General features: G+C 48.8%; 1 protein-coding gene across 1 annotated transcript; it reads right to left on the bottom strand.

The window, feature by feature from the left end:
- Positions 1 to 5,994: 5,994 nt before the first annotated feature.
- Positions 5,995 to 11,423, bottom strand: AVPR1B (arginine vasopressin receptor 1B). Its single transcript, XM_003410127.4, has 2 exons — positions 10,481 to 11,423; positions 5,995 to 6,317 (listed from the first exon to the last, which is right to left on the bottom strand). The coding sequence occupies exons 1-2, from the start codon at positions 11,421 to 11,423 to the stop codon at positions 5,995 to 5,997; spliced, it is 1,266 nt and encodes a 421-aa protein (XP_003410175.1).
- Positions 11,424 to 15,847: the final 4,424 nt, after the last annotated feature.

Genomic DNA, 15,847 nt, shown 5'->3' with positions numbered 1-15,847 from the left:
AAAACAACAACACTGCGCTTACATTTGGAAATGAAACTCTACTTCTTATTGATCTCTTTTTAAAAAGAAAAAATTCAAGAGTTGCTGAAAAGGCTTAAGCAGATTGCCAGGTACCCAAGAGTGACCACACAGGGACACTGCCGAGACTGTTCCCACACCAGGAGAGGGGACAACTCGGGGGTCAGTAACACTAACAGAGTGCCTGCTCTCTGCAGGATTCTGGGCTGGGCCCTGGGAGTGGAGAGGAGGTACAACAAAACTTTTTGTTGTTGTTATTGTTGAAAGTATACACAGCCAAACACACACCAAGTCAATGATTTCTACCTGTGCAGTTCAGTGACATTGATTACATTCTTCAGACTGAAGGGAGGAGGGATAAACAAAAAGGAGACTTGGTCTTTGGGGGTTGGTGGGGTCAAGGCATGTACAACCTAGTTATGGGGACAAGAAAGAGCTGAAGAACATGGATAGCACTGCAACCGACAAAGGGGAACTTACACAGAGCAGTGATGAGCAGGTCGGGGAGGAAGAACGCTAGGATCTGGTGGAGTTAATCACACAGAACATGCCAGAGGGGGGTCCCCAATGTCAACTTAGAAAGGAGGGTGGAAAAACCCATCCATGCGAAAAGAGACAGAAGGAAAGGGAAGAGGCCTGAGTTGGGGCCTGAAGGAAGAGTGGGGGACGTCTGCGTGGCTCAGGGTCAGTGCTGATAATCCGAGGCTGGCAGCTGGTATCAGAGAGTGCAGAGATCGCAACTGAAGGATGCCACAAACCATCTGATTAAGGTCGATAACAAACTATGAGGCTCTTTGAAGCCACATCTGGCTTCAGAGGTATGACTTTTTATAGCAGATTAATCTTTCAAATAAATACATTGCTGAGTTCACATCCTTAGCCCCCGCCCTGATTGCTAGTGAGGGGAAAGCATTCATGGAGGGTGCTGTTCAAGAACAGAGTGAAAGTGTGACGCCATCAAGTGGCTTACAGAGATTTGACAGAGGATGACTTGTCAGATATCCTTCTGAGCAGTCTGGGCCAATAAACCGATCATTGGAGCCAGCTAACAATTTTAACTGATTTTCAAAGTCATTGTTAGTCATGTTGCTAGAAATAAAACGACTTGTTATTCGTGATACTTCTGTGAGCTTAGAGGGTCAGCTGCTTAAATCCACACAAATAGTTGCCTACATGAGTAATCACCCTTTGAGGAGCACAGTTTCCTGTTCAGTGGAGTCAACATTCCTCCATATTATATGTCATTGGCATCTCATCTGTTACTTATGAGCCAACAATGAACTGGGACTCTACAGGAGACCAGACTATCTATGAGCTGTCTTCAGTGACTTCTTATTCTAAAGGAGCAAGCATCCAAATGTCCACCATGGACCTGCAGCAAATTCTATGAGGGACACTATCTTATTGGCCACCCACACCCACTAGGGTAAAAGGCGTTGTTTGCTCCTGGCATCAGGGCAGACTACTGGGCTCAGAAGGGCTTGCCAGGGACCTCCTAACCCATGTCCCAGCCTCTAAACCAGAACACGTTAAAGTAACTCCAGCACGTCTGGTTTTTGAAGATCCCCCCCCCATTCAAAAGTGATTCCACTAGCTCCCGCAAACACTCACTTATGTGTCTGCCTTGTGAAGGAATTTCTACACTGAGTCTCTCACCCTGCAATAGAAACCTCTTGTTTTCTGCTCTTGCAAAATACATCCCCCATGGGCTTACGGAGAAAGGAGTGTATATCCTGGTATCCCAGGAGAGCTGGGGCAAATGAGGATCTAAGACCCTTTAGAACTTTAGGAGAAAGTTAAAAACCAGTTGTCATCAAGTCGACTATGACTCGTGGCAGCACCATGTGTGTTAGCATAGAACTTAGCTTTATGGGGTTTTCATGGCTCTGACATTTTGGAAGTGGATCACCAGGCCTTTCTTCCAAGGTCCCTGTTCCAACCACCAACCTTTTGGTTAGTAGCCCAGCACTTGACAATTTGTGCCACCTAGGAAAGAGGTATGGCATTAAAGCTGAGAGGGTGGGTGGGTTTCTCAGCCTGCCCCTGTGGGTCATTACTGCTTCAGACCCTCCAGGAGAGGTTAATGGATGGGGTTGGGGGGACTGTTAGATTGGGTCTCAGTTATATTTGGCTGGAAAAGGGGCCTCAACCTGAGTCTTAGGCAGGAGTTATCCTTCAAGCCTGGCCAGGTTCACAGTTTAGGCGCTTTCAGCTCCACACTGCCGCCTTGTGACTCTGGAGCAAACTGCAGGACACTCCTCTCGGCTTCAGCTAAGTGAAGGGGTGCTAGGGAGGTCACCATCCCTCCCCCCTTCCCTTCACCCCTACTCCTGCTCAAGGAGATCACATTATTTTATCTGGCACATCCCATTATCAGGGCCCGTAGGAAACAAAGATGTCCAGAAATTTCCTAGATATTAGGAGTTTTATTGGTCGGATTTCAACCACATCTCTGGGTTCCTGACCCAGGAGTGAGCTGCTATTACCTGGGCCCAGTCTATAGTCCTTGACAGAGAAAAGACCCATTTTCACACAAAACACAGTCACCTAGGAAATGACCAGCCTATATCAAGCAGCATCAAAAGCCATCCTGAGAAATCCCCACAGTTGCAGACTAACCCCTCCTACCTACCAGCCTCTGCCTGCCCACCCCTTCTCCCCCAGCTCCCGCACAGGCTTAAGGGGCTTGTGTACCGTATTTCACAGAGGCCACAGAATAGCTTAAACATTTGACAAATTGCCGAGCCCAGAGGCTACATTGTACTGTCTCCTGGGCTTACCTCACAGAAATGGGATTGGCCCCGGAGAACAAAAACAGAACCTTCTTCTTGCTTGCCACAGCTGCCTGCCTTCCAGAACCTCATCCAAGGCGCTCCTGCTGGCCCAGACTATCCATGAGAGAGTCCCACAGGTACTGTAAAAGCTGACACCATACATCCAGCCAAGACCATGCTGTTCCCTTCTGGGGCCTCCTGGAATAGGCTCCCGAAGCCTCCAGCCCAGTGCCTAGTTGCCCCCCAACAGCCTCATCATGGGACAACTCCAGCTTTCTGGAAATCAAGTGCAACTTCTCCCTGGGAGAAACAGTGAGGGCCCTAAAGTCTTCACCATGAGTAAATTCCCCTCATGCGATGCAGAACTGAAAACATGATATAGAACATAGGAAGCAAAGAGTAGACACAGAAGGTGCTTTGGCGAACCTTGATTCCCAGGCTCCTTTTCTTCCACTTGGAACTGTAAACTCTCCGGGGCCCAGTGCCCTGGAAGTCACCTGTCAGCTGCAATCTGTAGACAGGCTATCACTATCTTCTCTAACATCAGTAGGAAGCCCTGGTGGTGCAGTTGTTAAAGTGCTCTACTGCTAACCAAAAGGTCAGTGGTTTGAACCTAACAGCTGCTCCACAGGAGAAAGATGTGGCAGTCTGCTTCCATAAAGATCACTACCTTGGAACCCCTATGGGACAGTTCTAATCTGTCCTATAGGGTTGCTATGAATTGGAATCAACTCAATGGTAGTGGGTTTGGCTTTGGTTTTTTAACATCAGTAGAACATTCTATAGTCTACAGAGTCTTACAAGTTCTTCCCAAGAAGGCAAGTAATGTTCTTTTTATTTAACAAATGAGAAAACTGTTGCTCAAAGAGATTGGACAACTGGCCCTACTTCATACGAGTAGAAAAGAGGTGGGACCTGGACTCAAGCCCAGGTCTTTGGGGTCCAAGGCTGTTATCCCTTTTATCTCCCAGTTATCACAATGAACAAGATTCACTCAGCACCTCCTATAGGCATCAGGGCTCCAAACTGTGGTCTGAAGAAAGGAGGGCCTTACATAAGCAGGGGAAGGAGCATATTCAACAGCTCAAGTTGGTCTGGGTGGCTCCCAAGCCCAGCTCCACAGGGGCAGATAGGCAGGGAGGAAGAGATTGACATCAGAGGCTGACACAGGCCCCAGAGCCCAGTGAAGAGAGGGCCGTGGGTCCTCCAGCCTGCCTTGAGCCTTGGCCCCATTAGAGGCCTTTGTCCCTCTCTCCAGTTCTCTAGCACTGAACAGCATTGGGCTCTGAGCTCACTTGTAACACTCAGCTTGGGCTCTTCTCCTTTAAGGAAGCCTAAGGAGATTTCTCAGAGCTGAGCGGCCTCTTAAAGAAGGATCTGCAAAGCCACAAGCACTTCCTAAATCTTCCGCAGGTACGGGGGCACAGAATGAACCTGTTTCTACAGCTTCTCGCAGCAGTTCTTAATTAGATTACTAATCCCTTATATTAGTATGCAGTTGTCTGGTTGTGCAAGTGGTTAACGTGCTCAGTTGCTGACCGAAAGGTTGACAGTTCAAGTCTACCCAGAGATACTTTAGAAGAAAGGCCTGAGGATCTACTTCCAAAAAGTCAGCCATTGAAAACCCACTGGAGCACAGCTCTACCCTGACACACATGAGGTTGCCATGAGTTGGGGCTGACTCGACAACAACTGGGTTTACTTAGTATAGAGCTCATGGATTTATAAACTGCTTTTACATCCACGATCCTGTTAGACCCATAAAGCCAAGATAGTGAAGGTTAGCCAGCATTTTAATGATATTGGTCGGTGGTGGTGGCAGAACCAGAACCCAGGTCTCCTGACTTCTCAGCTGGTGCTCTTCCTGTCGTCAAGGCTGTCTCCTATATTAGAGCCAGAATGGGGGGCTAAGGGGGGCGTGGTTTCTTCCATCGCATAAATCCCACTGGAGGTAATGAGGAAGAACAGGGCAAGGCCCAAGATCCATCCTTGCCCTCCCAGCCTTGGAGAAGGATTCGACATCATAGAATCAAGGGCAGAAGTGGACAGCATGGCCAAGGCAGGACCCACAGACACCAGAATTATGTCCAAGGGTGTAAGTGTCATTGTCATGAAAAAAATCCAACAATTGGTTAAAGCATTGGTTGGTTAGAGCGTCCTTTGTCTTTCTCTACTGTAACATCACTTCTGGTCTTGTGTTTGGAGGATTAGAGCTGGAAAAGACCCTAGAGGTCATCTCTGTTTTACAGTTGAGGAGACTGCAGCTCAGAGAGGGGAGGTAACTTGCCCAAGGTCATACAGATATCTACAGGCAGAGCTGTGATTCAAATCCTTGGGCTCCTGACTTGATCGCAGCATCCATATGATTCATAATGGAAGCTCTGAAGAGCCTCAAGGAAATCCAGAGCCATGATCAAGTCGCTGTTTCCCAAAGGACATCTCCTCTGTGCAGTCCAGAGGAAGGTGCAATCTGGATCACTGGGAGGTGGGGTGGGGAAGTAACCAATCCCTGATGCCTCTGAGACCCCTTCCCACCCTCACCCCAGTGTATATACTAAGGGTGTGCAATACTTTCTCCCTACCTCCCACCCTGCAAAGGGAGCTGGTATGGGTAGAAGAGCTAGCTTTTGCAGAGTTTTACTAGGTACCACGTGTTGTACTAACCCTGCACCTCCATTAGACCATCTCCCTTCAGTAGACAGGTGAGAGTACGCAGGCAAAGCCCACATACCCATCCACTTCACTAAACAATCCTCCCTCCACCAAAATATATATATATATATGCATGCCTATACCTATTCATACACATATCCAGGTCCCAAGTGGGGCTCCTCAGTTTTTCACTTCTCTCTCTGGGCTGGGCTAATTAAGCTCGGATGGGTTTCCCATCACTTGTAGGCCCCAGGCAGTACCATCCTAGGGTTTCCCCAGATCTGGGTCCTCCACCACACCTGCCACCTGTGTGTTCACAGATACCCTGATCAGGGACACAGGCAGTTTGATCCTTCTCTACTGCCAGCATCTGAGATTGGGAGCTAACGAGGGCAGCTCTGAGCCCAGGGGCAGCTGGACACCAATACCCTGCCCAAACTGGGTTCCCACTCACCCAACCCTCCCCCTCCCAGCCCTCACAGCTCTTTCTGAGTTGGGCAGAGAACCTCTGCTAACCCCGTGGGCAGGACCAGACTCCAGGGAGTCGGCCCTAGAAGATACCCATCTCAGTGATGGTCTCCCCGCCCTCCTGCTCCAGGTCCTTCAGTGACTCTTCAGGCCCAGGCCTCCCACGGAGGCTGAGGCTGAGGGTGGGCGGGCAGCTGGAGCGGGCAAGCAGGGTGGTGCGGCGGCTTGAGAGGCTCCCGCTGGAGAGCTGCCGGCTCATCTGGGGCTGGGGACCCTCCGAGCAGGTCAGCTGGTGCAGGGGGCGTGGCAGCAGGTGGCTATTGAAGCCCAGGTAGATCCAGGGGTTGCAGCAGCTGCTGAGGTTCCCCAACAGCATGGAAATGGTGAAAGCCACGTTGGTCGAATCTGCCGAGAGAAGCGTGGGACGCCTTACAATCGCAGAGCCAGAAGGGACTGGGAGAAAGAGTGCAGGCCCCCACTGAACAGAAGACAAGACTGAGTCCCAGAGAGAAGGGATTTACTTGGGGTCCTATAATTACGTAGTAGCACAGCTGGGATTTGAACCTGAGACTCCAGATTGCAAAGTCGTATCTCACTGATATTTTTTCTTTGTAACTATAGGGTAAGGGTAGGAGCTGGAGTTTGTTCCAAGTCAGAGATAGGACCAGCCCAAATAGGAGAAACTCTTTGTTCTCAAACCTAGATCCTGAATACCCTTACGAATGTAGACTTAGGATAAGGCAACTTCTATAAACATGATTCTAGACCATGGGATCAGGCTCAGATCCCTTTTATCCCCATCCCTGTTTATGTCATAGATCCTTTTGGATACTGCCGTCCTTAAACTCTCTGGGTGGTACCACTCCTTCAGTCATTTAGTCATTTGAGCCTGTGAGTCCCAACTCTGAGCAAGACCCTAGGCTGGGGACCTGGTAGGGCAGTCAGTGGAGACGGAGTGGCCTCCAGGGACCCACGCATTCATCACCAGCTACAGCAAAGGAGCAGCTTCCAGGTACAGGGTATCCAAGCATCCTGTTCCGGTCCCCAGCACCTCTGGGTCCTCGGGAGCCTGTACCCGGGGAATGCACTTTACTACAGGGAAAAACTAATTCCTCTCTTGGGCAGTCAAAAGGTGAGAGTACCAAGACTGAAAAGATTCCTTCCAGGTATAATATTCTTTCCAAAAACCAAATGAAACTCCTTATGCCAACAGTCAAGCTGCTGAAATGGCTCCCAGCCTCCTCCTGGATACACCATGATTACAGCTATGTCAAGGGTCACACAGGGTTACCTGGCTTTTCAGTGTGGAGGCTGTAGAATCATTGAATGCAATGTCAGGGCTGGAAGGAATCTTAGTGGTAAACTTTCAATTTTTACCACACAGTTAGTAAGAACCACCGCTTGACCTAGGTCTTCCAGCACTAAGGTGGGGATCTTGCACCCTACTGTGGTTTGCACCCAGCCAGCAAAGTCAAAGGCAAAGCCTGCATGCCCACTCTGTAAAGCACTGTGAAAGCTTCAGATTCACGGGTCCCTTGCGCACACTGCTCAGTGATGTGTTCACAGGTGTGGCCACTCATGGCCCAAAGGAAGGGAAGACACAGGTAAGATCATTTGCTAGAAGGCACCTGGGCCTGGATGGGCAGCTCAGAAGTGAAGGTGAGGGAGGAGCACCTCTAAGTGGAAGAGGGACCGGCTTCAACAGGAAACAGCCTCCTTCAGCATGCCTGAGGTTCTGCCCTGCTTCCCAGTTAACGTAATGCGCAGGGGCTGCAGAAGACTTGGGGTTACTTTGGTATAAGCATTAACCCCTTTGCTCCATTGATGTATATTTAGTGCCCAGTTTAGGCCAGTGACAGATGGGCTCCACCAGTTCCCACATTTGGAAGCATGTGTTTGGTTGGGCCCCCATCTGAGCCAGACCCCATGCAGCGGCTGGAGATGTGCCACAGAGGAAGCACCAGCAGCCGCAGAAGCTCAGCGCTCCACTCTCAGCCCTTAAGGGCAGGTCCACGAAGCCCAGCCACAGACAGCCATGGCTGTAACTCAGTTCACAGCTCTGGGCAGGACAGGGGTAGTGAGACAGGCAGGGTGTCATCCCAGCCTCAGGACAGGAGGCCAGGAGGCCAGCATGCTGAGAACTGTGTGTACTGCAAAAATAAATTTTAAATAATGAATCTCAGCCCAACAAAAAAAGGCTCCCAAGGGCTTTCATTTTTCTAAGGGAGCACACTGTCCACAAGCTGACACTCGGTTCCCGCCCTCCTTACGCAGAGGCCCTTGGTAAGTGGTAAATCCCTTCACCCGGGGGAGGTGCTGGAGGACAGGGTCATGATGATGCACACAGCAGACAAGCAGGAAAAGCGCCACCAGCTGAGTGGCAGCATCCCCATCTTCTCATTGGCTCATCTAAAAGAGGGGGCGTAACCACCTCACCCCTGGTGCCATCAGCTGAGTTTGCGATTGTTAGCAGTAAAACATGCTGCGAATAAAGCTTGGCCTATAAAGGCCTCGGTTCAAGTCCCAGCTCTGTCACTTACTAGCAGTGACACTTTGGACCAGTTTCTTCACCTCCCTGAGCCTCAGTTTCCTCAGATGTAAAATACAGAAGGCCACCCCTAATTAGCATGAGGGCTGAATGTGGTTAGCACTAGGAAGACTGTCCCCCTATTCCTGGCCAGAGCCAAGGGCCCTACAGTTGATTAGAATGAATATGTTCATTGCAAATAGGCCTTCCTCCAGACTGAGGTAGAAAAGGTGGTTAAGAAGGTACTGTGGCCGTTTGGCATGATTTTTGCACTTCTTTTGCAGGGTTGTGTAAACTTCATGAACAGCCTTCCGGTAATCTCACCTCTCCAGAGAAGCAAGATGTTGGCTTCAGTGTTTCTAGGATGAGCAAATGAGGTTAGGAACAAAAGCATACTCTACGAGCTGCTGGGAACTGTCAGCCTGGCTCTGCTAGTCAGTGAAGAAACTTCTCAGGAAGTTTCCAGAGAAACTGCATAGGGCATAGTTCCGGGCTGTACCCATGATACAACCTGAGCTGTGCACACAGTTCCCCCCATGCACAGCCACCCAGACAGGTTGGCACACACTTGTCCCCACACTCCACTCCTGCTTAGGGCAGCAGGAAGAAGCCTTAGAAGCTCATGCTTCCACACTCGGGCTGCCCTGACACAGCCCCTGCCTTCCTGAGAACAAGCTTCCCCGGAAGGCCAGGCCACAGGCAGGCCTAAAGCTCAGGATGCGACCACCAATCGCACCCCAGAAAAGTGGCCAGAACAAATCCCCCATGTGCTAGCTGGAACCCAGTCCTCTTGGGGGGTCGAGTTTTGTTTTTCACCTAGGAGGGAGGACTGTCCTCCCCACTTCTAGAGCCAGGGGCAGGGGCAGGGCAGAGATGTGAGACGGAAGACCTGGGTTACACTCTTCACTTTACCACGCCCTAGCTACGTGGCCTTGGGCAAGTCATGTTTCTTCTCTGAGCCTCGGTTTCCTCATCAGCAGAATGAAGGGGTTTATTATGGGTTGCATTTTGTCCCCCAGAAATGTGTTGGAACCCTAACTCCTGTGCCTCTGGATGTAATCCCGTATGGGAATATGGTTTTCTTTGTTACGTTAATGATGCGATTTCCGTGTAGGGTGTGCCCCAAATCTAATCACATCTAAGAAATAAAAAGAGCAGATTAGACTCAGAAGCAAGCACAATGGAGGAAAGACAGATGCCACCTGGATACCTGCAAGGAAAGCCAGGGCTGCAGAAGCTGAGACAAGGACCTTCCCCAGAGGTGACAGACGGCGAGCACCTTCCCCCAGGACTGGTGCCCTGACTTTGGGCTTCAGCCTCCTGAACTGTGAGAACAAGTTTCTGTTCTTTAAAACCATTTACTTGTGGTATTTCTGTTACAGCAGCACTGGTAGGGTTGCTGTGAGTTGGAATCGACTCAATGGCAACAGGTTTGGGTTTTTTTTTTTTTGTTTTGAGGGAGCTAGATAGGGTTGAAGTTGAAGTTTCAGGGTTGTCATGTGCCAACTCTAATTACTTGGAAGAGGCTATTGAGGAGCCCAAAGTCATGCCCAGGTACCGGGGGAAAGAGTGCTGTGAGAGACATTTGGTAGGTCACGAATTGCCCTCCTGGACTGGATTATTTGAGGATTCCTTTCAGCTCTACTGGTCTACAGCTCTAAAGATCATCTGGCAAAATAAATAAATATAATAATAAATAAATAAAGCCCATCTAGCAAATTGGTGGTTGGTTGGCCAAATCTGCCTATGCTCATATTTTGTTAGGGCCACATAGTATTTTAAAAATTTTAAATTAGTTATCAAGATTTCAAAATCAAGAGATTTTACACAAAAGAGACTCACGTGGCATTAGTTAGCTAGATGGGAGTTGTAGCTGCACCTTTTCACATGGGACGAGCACTATCTTTCTTACCTGCTTCATCTACTTGCTACCTACCTGGCCCTGGGAGGCGCTGGATTTGCAGCCCCCATTCTAATCCTCCCACCCTCCCTTCTCTGCTCTTCTCCACCTTGTCCCCTTCCACCCAGGCCACGCACTTGCCTTCATCAGGTGCATTCTCGTCCCACACGGACCACATCTGAACGCTAAAGAAGGGTGCCCAGCAGGCGATGTAGGCCAGCACAATGACAAAGGTCATCTTCACGGTTCGGATCTTGGCCCGGGAGATGGTGCTGATGCTGCTGACCCGGGATGGCAGCCCCCGCATGGATGCAGCTGGGGCTGACTGGGATGGCCTGTCCCAAGTCCTCCAGTCCCCTCCTTCCATCCTCCAGGCCTGCGTCTTGACTTTCAGGTTCTTACAGATCTCATGGCAGATGAGGCTATAGCAGGCTGTGAGCACAGCCACAGGCAGGACAAAGATGGCCAGAGTGGTCCAGGTGATGTAGGCCCGTAGTCCCCAGGGGAAGCGGAAGTCGGCCCAGCAGTCCAGCACCCCTGAGCCCTCGATCACCTCCCTCAAGGAAAATATGAAGACTTGAGGGAGGCTGAGGACACCGGCTAGCAACCAGGGCACAGTGATGAGAGGGTAGGTGGACTGGCTAGGCTGCTGCAGCCTGCGCAGGGGGTGGCAGACGGCTAGGTAGCGGTCCAGCGTCATGGCCAGCAGCATGTAGGTGGAGGCGAACATGCTGAGCACTTGCAGGTACTTGACGGCCCGGCAGAGGAGGTCAGGGCCCTCAAAGCGGTAGGTAATGTCCCACAGCAGCTGGGGCAGCACCTGGAAGAGTGCCACGCCCAGGTCAGTCAAGGCCAGGTGTAGCACAAACAGGTGCATGCGGGAGCGCTTGCGGCCTGGCTGGCCCAGGGTCAGCAGCACGGCCAGGTTACCCCCTGTTGCCAGCACCAGGACAGTGGCTAGGACTGCGATCTCCACCTTAGCCAGCTCCTCATCCCGGCCCAGCCAGGGTGTTGTGGCATTGGGGACAGAGCTGGTGCCCCCGAGGGTGGAGCTGGTAGTAGCCCAAGGAGGCCCAGAATCCATGGTGGAGTTTCACAGGGAGGAGAAGAGGAAGAAGGTTGGTGAGGTCAGACGGATGGGATGGAGTTACAAGGTAAAGGTGTGAGCTGGACAGACAGAAGGGCGGGAATGACAGGCAGAAGGCTTGAAAATAGGTAGAAATAGTTAAGGGGACAGGGATAGAGAGGTGGGAGAATGAGATAAGAAAGGAGAAAATGTGGCCGAGAGAATAAGGGGGAACCAGGAGAGAAGAGAGGGAGGAGTCCGGGAGGCAGGGTGTCAAGATGGGAAGAAAGGATGAGGCCCTACAGGTGAGGCCTCTGGAGGGGAAAGAAGGCTTGGGGAGCTGCCACCACCCTCAAATCCACCCCAAATTCACTTCTCCGAACTTTCCTGGGAGCGGAAAGCGGATGCACCTCAGCCTGCCTGTCTCCTTTGCGCGCCGGCGGCGGTGGCGCGGTCCGGGACGGCCTGGGGAAGCCCAGCTGAGCCTGCACGTCCCGGGCCCGCGAGCGGAGGCCGGGCCCAGCGGGTTTTATCGGCTTCCAGCCCGAGCGCAGGGGCCCCTCGGCTCAGCGGTTGGCTCCCGCAGAGGGGGGCGGGGTGAGACTCACAGGTTCCCGCCCGGGGGGAGAAGGGTGGCTGGTGGATGGCGGGGGGGGGGGTAGCGGGGACGGTAGGGGGAGGGGCCGAGGGGTCGGGGACAACTAATGGGAGGGAAAGAAGCGGGCGACCAAAGGAAGCGCTCACCATCCAGGACCAACTCACCCTCAGACAGATAAACTCATCCACGCTGACACCTCTTAGAACCGTACACCTCTCTCCCCAGACAGGTGCACACCCGGGCCGTGGCGGGGGTGGGTGTCACATTCTTCCCACCCACGCGGGGACCCTGCCTCTGGCAGCGCTGTTGGGCGCACCACCCGCCCCGGGGCTGCCGGTTAGCCAGCGAAGGGTCCGAGAATCTGCAGTGTTGGCCAGGCGGGCGAGGCAGTGCCCCCAGCAAAGTCAGCCCACACTGGCAGGGGGCTTGGAGTCCCAGAGGGAGGAAGAAAAGGTGAGGGCATGTGTGGGGAGGAAGGATGGTGTGACAGGAGAGAGGCGGTGGGTAGAAGGAGCTGGACCTGGGAGCACTGGTGGCTCGATGACAGGGGCGACGGAGAGGAGAAATTCAGGGTGGTGGCCGGTGGACGACGGTATTTGCGCCCCCGGGGGAAGTCCCAGCCCTTGGCCTACCCTGAGTGCCTTTCATTCGCCGGGCGCTACATGATTTGCTCTGGAGACCACAGAGTCCGCAAGCGGGACTAGACCCCAGCCCAGTGCGCTTTTCCAGTACAGAGGCAGCTTTTACATTACAGCCAAATGACTGACACCCACTATTGCGGGAGGCGCTGGGTGCTGGGAGTGCAAATAAAAGTAAAGCTCATCTCACCCAGAGGAAGCTCGGCAGAGAAGGTTTTGTGTGGTGGAATTCCTGCTATTTTCCCTAAACCTACAGGTGGTTTATTGGGACTTCCCCTAGAACAGATTAGAGGTTCATTAGGAGAAATAATGACATGGTCCCAGGCTCAGAAAGGCAGTCCTCTTACCTTGCTGTGTATTCAAAGCGTGCTCCCCTCTAAGATGTCACCAATCACCCATCAATTCGGATCACTTCTTGAAGGTTCTACCTCCTAAACGGCCTACCAATTCATCTCGTCCACTTGGTCCGGACTGTTGTTGTTCAAACACTCACCATTTCTCCCCTGAAATTCTGTGGCATCTTCCTTTTGTGCTCTGCAGCCCAAGCTTCCACCTTCTCAAGGGTTTTGCTCCTTCTGGGTCATCATTTTCAGTCTCTCTATTGTGGCTCAGAAACCCTGGTGCCATAGTGATTAAGTGCTACGGCTGCTACCCAAGAGTTTGGCAGTTCGAATCTGCCAGGCGCTCCTTGGAAACTCTATGCGGCAGTTCTACTCTGTCCTGTAGGGTCACTGTGAGTCGGAATCAACTCAATGGCAGTGGGTTTGTTTTTGTTTTTATTATGGATCATTCCCATCTACCAGCAAACAAGCTCTAGTGTTGTCCACCTTAAAAATAATAATAATAATAACCCTTCTCAGACACTATACCTGCACTTCTGGCTATTACAATCTCTTCCCCTTTCACAGCAAAACTCAGAAAGGCTGCGTATACTTGTCTCCATTTTATTTCTTCCAATCATTCATTTCTTGGCAAATTCGTTAAGTATTTATGTATATATACATACATATCAGCAAACGAAAGTCTCAAAAGCTTGACTCCATCCATGTCATTAAGGTCGACTCTACTCTGAGGAGGCAGCTCTCCCCCAGTCATCTTTTGAGTGCCTTCCAACCTGGGGGGCTCATCTTCTGTCACTGTATCAGACAATGTTTCCCTGCTTTTCATAAGGTTTTCACTGGCTAATTCTTTTCAGAAGTGGACTGCCGGGTCCTTCTTCCTAGTCCGTCTTAGTCTGGAAGCTCAGCTGAAACCTGTCCACCATGGGTGACCCTGCTGGTATCTGAATACCGGTGGCATAGCTTCCAGCATCACAGCAACACGCAAGCCCCCACAGTATGACAAACTGACAGACTCATGGGAGTTCTCATTGGTGGATCATACAATATTAGAATTTTCAACTATATAGGACCATATTGCTCTCTAAATTTGTTGTACTAATGTATTATTCTACCACATACATTTGAGAGTTTTCCAACATCCTTGTAGTCAGACTTTTAAATTTGCAACAATTGGTGCGAAATAGCATCTCATTTTGCTTTTATTTTACATTTCCCTGGTCACTGATTATATTGAGTACTTTTCTGTATATTTTTGCTATTTAGATTTCCCCTTCTGTGAATTGCTGCTCATATTTTTATTATGCGCAATTTTTGTTAGGTGGTTTTTCTTATTTACTTATAGGACTTCTTTATGTATATGGATATATTCCAATTATCTTCTTAGTCTGGCAATTACCTGTTAGCTTTATTTATGGGGTCATGGTTACATAGAAAATTTAAATTTTGATGTAATCAATGTTTTCTTTTATTATTCCTATTTTTTGTGTCTTTGTTCACAGAGGTATCCCCCTGTTTTCTTCTAATAGGTTTAACTTTTGTTTTTAACATACAAGTCTTTAATCCATCTATAATTTATTTTTGTGTGTATGTGAGGTGAGACTATAACTTCATTATTTTCCAAATGGCAAACCAATTACTGTATTGAATAGTCTATTATTTCCCAGTTGTCATCTGTATCATATACCAAGTTCCAAAATACGTATAAAATTGTTCCTGGGATCTCTTTTCTGTTCCCTTGATTTATTTTTCTATTTTGCTATGTTATATACTATAGCTTTATAACAAATCTTGATATTTTGTAAAGTAAACCCCCCCACCTTGTTCTTATTTTCAAAATGATTTTTACGATTAATGGACCTTTCATATAAATTTTGGTACCAGTTAGTCTAGTTCCACAAAAAAATTATACTGAACTTTTGATTGGAATAGCATTGAATTTACAGATTCATTTGGGGAGAACTAGATATTTATGATTTTATTCAGGTCTATTTTTACATCCTCCAATAAATTTTCTCCATTAATGTCTTCCCATCTTTTGGTTGTACCTTACACTTTGCTATTTATTACACATAGACTTTTGCTCTACCACATTTTCTAACAGCGAATGGGGTATTGGTATCTTGCTCTTAAAAATAGCAATTTTGCTGCACACTTTTATGATTTGTAAATAATCTTGGATTATCTATGCATACAATATCGTCTGTAAGTAACAATAATTTTGTATCTTTTTTCTTCAGTATATTTAGCTCTTGTTCCTTTTTCTTGTCCTATTGTAATGGCTGGACTCTTGTACAATGCTGAAGAGCAAAGCATCATTGATATGTTTCTGACTTTAATGAGAATTCTTCTGAAATTTCAACAGTAATTATTATATTTGCAATAGGCCCTCTTCAGTTTTTAATTTTTAAAATAGACTTGTTTAAATCAAAGTTATACATGCATGTAGTATAAAGAGTCGAATGAGTCTACAGTGGTTGCTACAGAAAAAACAAAACAAAAAAAGCAATCTTCCTACATTACCCCCATTTTTTCCACTCCCTGGAGGTAATCATTTTCTTTTTAACATTTTTATCAAAGAAAATATCAATAATATACAAAAAGTGGAGAGAATAGCATAAGAAAACCCCAAGTTTCATTACCCAGCTTTAACACTTGTCAATAGATAGCCAATCTTTTTTTGTCTAAATCTTCATCTGCTTCTCCTCTATCCCAAGATTATTTTGAAGCAAATACCAAACATCATGTCATTTTATCTGCAGTATTTCAGATGTATTTCTAAAGGATAAGGACTCCTAAATATAACCTTATAACCCCCAAATTATTAATAATTTATAGATATTATTAAATATCTGGTTAGCATTCATA

Source organism: Loxodonta africana, chromosome 20 (genome assembly GCF_030014295.1).
Source record: "Loxodonta africana isolate mLoxAfr1 chromosome 20, mLoxAfr1.hap2, whole genome shotgun sequence".
NCBI lineage: Eukaryota > Metazoa > Chordata > Mammalia > Proboscidea > Elephantidae > Loxodonta > Loxodonta africana.
This window is presented reverse-complemented; position numbering and strand designations above follow the sequence as displayed.